Below are 9,540 nucleotides of genomic sequence, written 5' to 3'. Positions count from 1 at the left end.
CACTGTCATATATTCCAGTTCAAAGCAGAAAACGTGGGATTTTATTCAGCTGTATGGAAGGGGCCCCTGAGACTCATATAATCCAGTTTAAATCAGATAATCTGGGGTCAGATCCAGGGATATAAGGCACTGTAGAAAGGGCCTGGAAGTATAGAAGGGGCCTAAGCTACATGGATGAACGATAAAACTTAAGTAGCCCTAAAGTCTTCTTGGCAGCTGTCCTTGAAACTTTGTAGTAACTGTCGGAGGAAAAAAATTGTCTCCCTTAAAGGGAAGTCTCAGCGCTGGGCCCATTTGCGCAGCTCGGACAGGCGTGGCCACTTGCGCCTTTAAGGCGGAGTTTCACTCTTTTCCCCCTTTTTGTCGGCGGACAAGAAAGCGGGCGGGCGCTCTAGCGGCGTTTCTCGGGCCATGGCGCCGCGGCGGTGGCTGGGGCTGCTTCTGTCCTGGCTGCTGCTCTCCTTGGCCGGGGCCTACTTCCCGGAGGAGCGCTGGATGCCGGAGTCTCCGCCGCGAGCCCCGCGCGTCTTGGTGGCGCTGCTGGCCCGCAACGCGGCGCACTCCCTGCCCGCCGCCCTGGGCTGCCTCGAGAGGCTGCGCCACCCCAAGGACCGCACCGCGCTCTGGTGAGTTCGTCTGCGCAGGCGCAAGGAACGGGCGCGGGCACGAGCGCGCGCCCCCGCCAGCCCCTCCACTCCGCCGCCGCCCTGCAAAAGGAGCCCACGTTGGGATGCCAGCACTCAAGGCCGGGCATCAGGGGAGGTGTGGTTTCCTGACCTAAGGGTGCTGGTTCCCTCACCAAACTAGAAATCCCAGGGTCCCAGAGCACTGAGCCATTGCAGTCAAAAGTGGTGCCAAACTGCATCCACTCTGCAGTGTAGATGTTGAATGCTTTGCAAGTAAAACAACCAAACAAATAGCGGATCCTGCAAAAGCTTCTGTGTCAATGTCTGTGTGTGTATATACAGTAGAGTCTCACTTATCCAAGCTAAACGGGCCGGCAGAAGCTTGGACAAGTGAATATCTTGGATAATAAGGAGGGACTAAGGAAAAGCCTATTAAACATCAAATTAAAGGTAAAAGTTTCCCCTGACGTTAAGTCCAGTCATGTCTGACACTGCGGGTTGGTGCTCATCTCCATTTCCAAGCTGAAGAGCCGGCGTTGACCATAGACACCTCCAAGGTCATGTGGCCGGCATGACTGCATGGAGCGCCCTTACCTTCCTGCCGGAGCGGTACCTATTGATCTACTCACATTTGCATGTTTTTGAACTGCTAGGTTGGCAGGAGCTGGAGCTAACAGCGGGCGCTAAAGCCGCTCCCGACATTTGAACCTGGGACCTTTCAGTCTGCAAGTTCAGCAGCTCAGCGCTTTAACACACTTCGCCACCGGGGTTCCTATAATTAGATTATGATTTTACAAATTAAGCACCAAAACATCATGTTATACAACAAATTTGACAGAAAAAGCAGTTCAATACGCAGTAATATTATGTTGTAATTACTGTATTTATGAATTTAGCACCAAAATATCACGATATATTGAAAACATTGACTACAAAAATGGCTTGGATAAGCGAGGCTTGGATAAGTGAGACTGTACTGTATATATATCTTCCTTCAATAAGAATAGTAATAATAGTAATAACACTATGTAACACAGGGTTGTTGTGAGTCTTCCGAGCTGTATGGCCATCTTGCAGAAGCATTCTCTCCTGACGTTTCGTCCACATCTGTGGCAGGCATCCTCAGGGGTTGTGAGGTATATTGGAAAAACTAAGCAAGGAAGATTTATCTACTTGTGGAAAGTCCAGGGTGGGAGAAAGAATTCTTGTTTGTTGGAGGCCAATATGAATGTTGTAATTAATCACCTTGATTAGCATTAATGGCCTTGCCAGCTTCATGTCCTGGCCTCTTCTTGCCTAGGGGAATCCTTTGTAATATTTGTTCCTGGGTTATAAATGTCATTTCCTCATTGCTTCTATCATCAAAACGGGTAAATGTTTATTGAACTGCAAAAACGTAAATGTGAATTTTTAGTTATGTGATGAGCACCAACCATTAGAGTTAGACACGACCAGACTTAATGTCAGGGGAAATCATTTACCTTTACCTACCTTGTTTATAGCATTGAATGTTTACCACTGCATGTTGTGAACCACCCTGAGTCCCCATTGGGGAGATAGGGTGGGATAGAAATAAATTGTATGACACAGCAAACAAAATAGATATGCTGGATTTCGTATCATAAAATCACAAGTCGAACACTTCCCAAGTGTCTAGGACTATGTGATGAATTTTTAGATGATGCACGCAGATCCCAGTAGGGTGGCCTTTTGCAGTTGGCAGATCGTAATTTTGTCAATGCCTATTGTTTCCAAATGCCGGCTGAGATCTTTTGGCATGGCACCCAGTGTGCCCATCACCACTGGGACCACCTGCCATGGTTTCTGCCAGAGTTTTTGAAGTTCAATCTTGAGGTCCTGATAGCGGCTGAGTTTTTCCTGTTGTTTTTTGTCAATGCGACTGTCACCTGGGACGGCAACATCAATGATCCAAACCTTTTTCTTTTCCACAACTGTGATGTCTGGTGTGTTGTGTTCCAGAACTTTGTCAGTCTGGATTCAGAAGTCCCACAGTATCTTTGCGTGGTCATTTTCCAATACTTTTGCAGGTTTGTGATCCCACCATTTCTTATTATTACTATTATTATTATTATTATTTTGCCGGACATCCTGCAGCACATTTTCCTCTTGTTTTTCATTGACTATCTCATATGTGTGTATATGTATGTGTATGTGTGTATATGACTTCAATATTAGTAGTAATAATAATAACAACATTATGTAACACCATTTTTGTTCCTGGATCATAAATGTCATTTCCTAATTGGTTCTATCATAAAAACATGGAGAAAAAGTTTATTGAACTTCAAAAACATTTCTTTTTGCTGTACATCCTGCAGCACACCTTGCGATGGTTTTTGAATTAATATCTCAACTAATTGAACATAGTTTGTGGCAACCACAAAAACAAAGTTTCTGGACTATAACATCTACTTTAAAAGTAAGGACTGCACAATTAAACAGGAATAACACTTTCAAACCAGGAACACGAAAAAAAAATATTCAAACTTTGTTACATAGTGTAATATAATGATGAATTTGTTTCCTGTCTCTTCCTGTGGTTTGAGGCAGGGTACAACGTCATTAAAACAAGAGATAAAACACTGTTAAAAACATATCCAACAAAGTACACAGAGATAAATTCACATTCAAATCCACTTATGAAATGCGGATCGAAACTTAAACTTGACTGGATAGTATCCTGCCCAGTGGAATCTGCTGCCTCAGAGAGTAGTGGAGTCTCCTTCTCTGGAGGTTTTTATGTATAGACTAGATGGTCATCTGGAAGGAGTGCTTTGATTGTGCTTTTTCTAGTAGGTTAACTCAGAGGTAAAGGTTTTCCCCTGACTTTAAGTCTAGTCGTGTCCAAATCTGAGGGTTGCTGCTCATCTCCATTTCTAAGCCAAAGAGCTGGCGTTGTCCATAGACACTTCCAACGTCATATGGCCGGTATGACTGTATGGAGCGCTGTTACCTTCCCGCAGAAACGGTACCTATTTTTGGTGGGGATTCCTTATTTATACACATATGCTCAGTTATGCTAAGATACTATACAATATTGTTGCAAAAATTATCTGGTTAAAATAAAAAATATACAGTATAACATAAAACAAACTAATCAGTACATGCAATGAAAATGTTGTTGTATACTTTCAAGTTGTTTCTGACCCAAGGCTTTTCACGGGGTTTTCTTGGAAAGATTTGTTCCGAAGAGGTTTGTCACTGCTTTCTTCTGATGCTGAGAGAGTGTGACTGGTCCAAGCACACTTTAGGATTTTCTTTGTGTTAGGGAAAAACTACCCCAAAACATCACAGCATCCAAAACAGGATACTTATAGTTGAGCATTCAGGTCCCATCAAACAGAGTGTGAAGTGCCATGTGGATATAAGGAATTTTGAACTTAGGAGGCAAACATGGAGAGTTTTGTCTTTAAAAATCACAAAAGGTTTACAGTGTTCTCTCACTTGTTGCAAGGGGTAGGTTCCAGGACCACCGCGATAAGTGAAAATCCGCGAAGTAGGGACACTATATTTATTTTAATATTTATACATTATTTTAGTAGTTATACACTGTTTTAAGTCTTTATCCACCAATCGTGTGTTGATAAATCGCCTCCTTCTCCTCCCATTACCGCTTGGGCTCCTTTTCTTTCCCTTTGGCTTCTCTTTCCTCCCTTCCTTAGGCTGTAAATTGTATTTTTTATGATTTATAATAGTCTTTTAGAGTGTATTGAAAAACCATAAAACAGCGAATCTGCGAAAAGTGAACCGCAAAGTAGTGAGGGAACACTGTATTTGCATTAAAAGTAAGAATAACTACATTTCTTAGTAGTAAAGAACTGGGTCTGAGCTACACTAACTAACCCCATCTTTTCTAGGGTTCAAAAGAGAGGGAAAAATCTCCAGGCATTACATTTCTCCTGACATACAAACAGAGAGAGGTCTCAATACACACAGCACACACCAAGATGTAAAAGTAGAAAGGCAAAGACAAGAGGCATGCATCTGTAAATTATCCATTCTACATAACCAATCAAAATGAGAGCAGAAGCAGAGAAGAGAGAAGAAATAGATACATCCCAACTGTCATTCAGGAATCAAGGGAGAAGGGATTAGCTCAGCCTATTCCTAAGCTAACTACCTACTCTTCATTGAGGACTGCAGACTTGGGCAGTGTGGGGTTGAACTCCAACAGCACACACATTAAGTTTCATGACCAAATGGGAAGTCGATTGCAGATAATAAGGACGAAAGATAGAGGAGGGAGGTTGTGTCAGACTCTTGAGCATCAAAACAAGAAGGTTGTACTGAATAGCTATCCCAGAGAAACTGTTCTAGTTACATCCCCGATTCTCCATGCACATTGAGGATGTGTCTGCACTATACATTGTTTGCAGTTTGAGATCACCTTTAACTGTCATGGTTCTAGTCTGTGAGTTCCTGGAATGTTCCGTTTGAGGAGATCCCTTTACTGTACTCCATAGGAAGGCATTACGGTAGGAAGAGGATTCTGAGTCCTCCAGCAGACTACAAATCCCAAGACGTCATGGCATGGAGTTGCCTTGAATCCCACTCTGGGAGAAAGGTGAGATATAAATAAAGTGTTGGATAAACCCATTGCAGCTAAGAAAAAGAGAAAGAGGAGGAAGAAGTAGTGCAGTAATTGTGAAGTATAGGCGCATTGTATGTTTGTATTATTATTATTTACAGTATTTATATTCCGCCCTTCTCACCCCGAAGGGGACTCAGGGCGGATTACAATGAACACATATATGGCGAACATTCAATGCCAACAGACAAACAACATATATAGACAGACACAGAGGCATTTAACTTTTTTTCCCAGCTTCACGATTCCGGCCACAGGGGGAGCTGTTGCTTCACTGTCCACTAGTGGCTGTACTTCCTCATTCCTTTCCTCGTGTTTTGCTGGCAGTTTTTATGATGTTGTAAATTAGTTAAATTAGCCTCCCACATAAAGCGTACCTAAATTTCCCTACTTGACAGATGCAACTGTCTTTCGGGGCTGCATAGGTCAACAGCAAGCCGGGCTATTTAATGGTCGGGGGCTTAACCTGACCCGGGCTTCGAACTCATGACCTCTCGGTCAGTAGTGATTTATTGCAGCTGGTTACTAGCCAGCTGCGCCACAGCCCGGCCCATCATGCACTTTTACTCAGAGTGAAATCCTGCTATGTGGAATAGGACTTACTTTGTAGTTTTACACAGGAGTTAATTCTGCTTAGCACTGAAAGAACATACAGAACAATCTATTCACATTCATGACAAAATAAGTTTTGAATTCAGCACCATTGTGCTCAATTGGAAATATGTTATGGCGCCAGTAGGGTCTGAGTAAATGTGGAAGTGATAAATTGCCTCACTGTGGATTAAAACTTCCCTTTGCACACATGGCCTTTTGTTCTAAATCCAGACTCATGCAATTAAATGCTGAGCGGTAAATTAAAACTTGTGTAGGTCCTATTGATTCATCTAACTGGGACTAGCAATTAGAGGTACGCTCTTATCTTTGGCTCTCCTGTCCTGTTTGAGAAGAAGCCTGTAATGTAAGTCCACAAACAAGGCAATTCCCAAATGCATACAAAGCGTCTTCTGTCATCCACTTTAACAGGTTAGCATGTATGGTACCTTCACCCATTGTTACCCTTTATCAGCTCCAGCTCCATGCGGGCACATGAGAGAAGCCTCCTACAAAGCATCTGGGCGTCCCCTGGGCAACATCCTTGTAGACGGCCAATTCTCTCACACCAGAAGTGACTTGCAGTTTCTCAAGTCATTCCTGACACACACACACACACACAAAAACCCATTGTTGCAGATCAGTGTGTTGTCCTTCTGTGTCACCTGCAATCTTAGAGTGTATCTACACTATAGAATTAATACAGTTTGAGACTACTTTAACTGTCATGACTCAATGCCATGGAATCCCAGGATTTGGAGTTTGGTAAGGCTCCAGCATTCTTTGGCAGGGAAGGCTAAAGACCATGTAAAACTCTCATGATTCCATAGCATTGAGCCCTGGCAGTTAAAGTGAAGTCAGACTGCATTAATTCTACAGTGTGGATGCACCTTCAGTCCTAGCTAATTCTGAGGTTTCTGGGATATACAGGCCATTCTTTCCCAACATTTCCTGGGTCCGGCAGCAGGGTGGCAAGTCCATTTTGCTGTTGTACCTGACCTTGCAAGGTGTTGACACAACCCATTTTCTACTGCCCACTTTGTGTTGTTTTTGGCTTGCCATCTCATATGTGCCCCTCTGTGAGCCATGACCTCTTTTGCCAATAGACTACTACTGTTGTCTTCATGTCTCTTCCTTTGAACTTGTCATAAATCCACTCTTTTTTATCCAGTATTTTAATTCATATCCCATTTTGTCTGGTTTTCCTTGCCTACATATGTAGATATGGACAACTCTTGTTCTCTTTCTAACAACCTTTTCCCCCCCCTTTCCGAGCCAGTTCTCCTTCCTGTTTTTCAAATGGTAAACCTTATCTTCCCTGGTGTCCCAACGGGTTAAACCACTGAGTTGCTGAACTTGCTGACCGAAAGGTTCGAATCCGGGGAGCAGGGCGAGCTCCTGCTGTTAGCCCCAGCTTCTACCAACCTAGCAGTTCGAAAACATGTAAATGTGAGTAGATCCATAGGTACCGCTCCAGCAGGAAAGTAACAGCACTCCAGGCTGTCACACCGGCCACATTACCTTGGCCTAGGTCAATGATGGGCAACTTTTTGCGCTTGGTGTGTCAAAATTCACCAAAAACCCTAGCATGACTGGGGTGGTGTGTCACTTCGAGAGAAAAAACCCATAATTTTGCAATATGTATAGTTTAAATAACAAAAATATATAATTGTAATATATAACTGTATTTAATAAATCAAAAACTATTTACTACCATTATTTCCATGTACAACAATCTGTGGTACCTCTTGCCATTTCCATGCTGATTTCTCTCCATTCTAGTTTCAATGTAGTCATGAATAATGAATAATATAATAATAATATAATAGTAATAATATGATAATAAACTACAATAATAATAGAATAATAATAGAATGTAATGTGCATAATTCCCATGGAGTAAACAGCAAAACCACTGGACCAAATCACACCAAATTTGGCCACAAAAGACATAGTCATCCAATCAATCTGCATGTGGCAGTGTGTTAGCAAAAATGGCTAGGCGTGTCAGTGCTGACATGCGTGTCATAGGTTGGCCATCACTGGCCTAGGTAAAGGTAAAGGTTTTCCCCTGACCTTAAGTCCAGTCGTGACCGACTCTGGGGGTTGGTGCTCATCTCCATTTCTAAACCGAAGAGCTGCCGTTGTCCGTAGACACCTCCAAGGTCATGTGGCTGGCATGACTGCATGGAGCGCCGTTACCTTCCCGCCGGAGCGGTACCTATTGATCTACTCACATTGGCATGTTTTCGAACTGCTAGGTTGGCAGGAGCTGGGGCTAACAGCGGGCGCTCATTCCGCTCCCGGGATTTGAATGTGGGACCTTTCGGTCTGCAAGTTCAGCAGCTCAGTGCTTTAACACACTGCGCTACCACCAGGGGCCCATATTAAGAAATTATTTTTTTTCTATAGCCAATCTTTTAAGGCATTTAAAGGTCTCCCTTCAAGTCCTCAGAAACTACCTCATTAAAATTGGCTGATTTTCAAATAATTTAAATCCCAAATCCATCTAGAAGGTTCTCAGAAGAAGAAAAAACAAATAAAATCAGCTCCGACCAACATGATAACTAGAAGCCATGTTAGATCAATATCAATGTGTCAAAATGCACTGTAGTGCCACATGGGAGACACCCCCATCCTTTTCCCTATTATCCACCCTGATCTAACCTCCTTTCTTTTCATTCAACAAATTCTTTTTCTTGTCTCTCTTTAGAAATGCACAGCTCTGTAGAAAATGGAGTTATGAGATGTTATTTGAGGGGTGATCTTCATTCTGTACTATGGATATGATTATGGTTATAAATAGCAGTAGCATCCAAATGTGACTTGCAGTATGGAGTGGTATCCAACTCCAGCTCATCCATATATCTAGGATAGGCTTTGGCCTATGTTTGGGGAAGATAATTGCAGAGCTGCGGTGGCTCTATTTCAAGGATGCTGAATATGTTTCTGGCCACACAATAAAAGCAGCTGCTGGGTGATGGAACCCACTGAACATAATGCATGGCTCATGTTCCAAGTCTCCCTTTTTTTTTTTTTTTTTTTTAAAAAAGCCCATTTTGTAATCCTTTTTTTTCAGATTCTATGAACAGATATCCCAAGCCCATAGTGTTATGCATTCTTGAAATTTCACTTTGACAGCTCCTTTTACAATTGGGAGATTTGTTTGAACAGTTGCATATGGCCCTCTTTTTCAGTTTCAGGCTCTGTGTTTAGGAGTGGGATATAAATCCAGATTGCACCTTTAAATACAGATGAATTAATTGGGAGTAACATCCCACCCCCCCACCCCCCAAATTTTCTGTGATGATAGATGCATGTGGTTTTTTTGACAGTGTTCCTCACTACTTCGTGCTTCACTTTTTGCGGATTCGCTGTTTCGCGGTTTTTCAATAAACTCTAAAAGACTATTATAAATCATAAAAAATTACAATTTACAGCCTAAGGAAGGGAGGAAGGAGAAGCCAAAGGGAGAGAAAAGGATCCCAAATGGCAACAGGAGGAGAAGGAGGCGATTTATCAACACACGATTGGTTGATAAAGACTTAAAATAGTGTATGACTACTAAAATAATGTATAAATATTAAAATAAATATAGTGTCCCTACTTCGCGGATTTTGACGTATTGTGGGTTGTCCTGGAACCTAACCTCTATGATAAGTGAGGGAACACTATATATGCGGAAGTGATCCTGATCTCCATTGCTCTGTATAC

At 42.5% G+C, this 9,540-nt stretch overlaps 1 protein-coding gene across 2 annotated transcripts in view; it reads left to right on the top strand.

Annotated features, from left to right (window-relative positions):
* The first annotated feature begins 346 nt into the window (after nt 1-346).
* Nucleotides 347-9,540, top strand: part of colgalt1 (collagen beta(1-O)galactosyltransferase 1) — a 48,796-nt gene continuing 39,602 nt past the window's right edge. The window contains exons 1-2 of one of the 2 annotated variants that reach the window (XM_062971295.1): nt 498-626; nt 5,111-5,211. Coding sequence is in view for 1 of the 2 variants with exons in the window: in XM_062971294.1 (XP_062827364.1) it covers nt 412-626 (215 nt within the window). In the remaining variant the exon portion in view is untranslated. Of the gene's footprint in view, nt 627-5,110; nt 5,212-9,540 lie in introns of both variants that reach the window. The other variant, XM_062971294.1, reaches the window with a different exon arrangement.

This window comes from Anolis carolinensis, chromosome 2, assembly GCF_035594765.1.
Source record: "Anolis carolinensis isolate JA03-04 chromosome 2, rAnoCar3.1.pri, whole genome shotgun sequence".
NCBI lineage: Eukaryota > Metazoa > Chordata > Lepidosauria > Squamata > Dactyloidae > Anolis > Anolis carolinensis.
The sequence above is the reverse complement of the archived record's forward strand: the minus strand, read 5'-3'. Positions and strand labels throughout refer to the sequence as shown.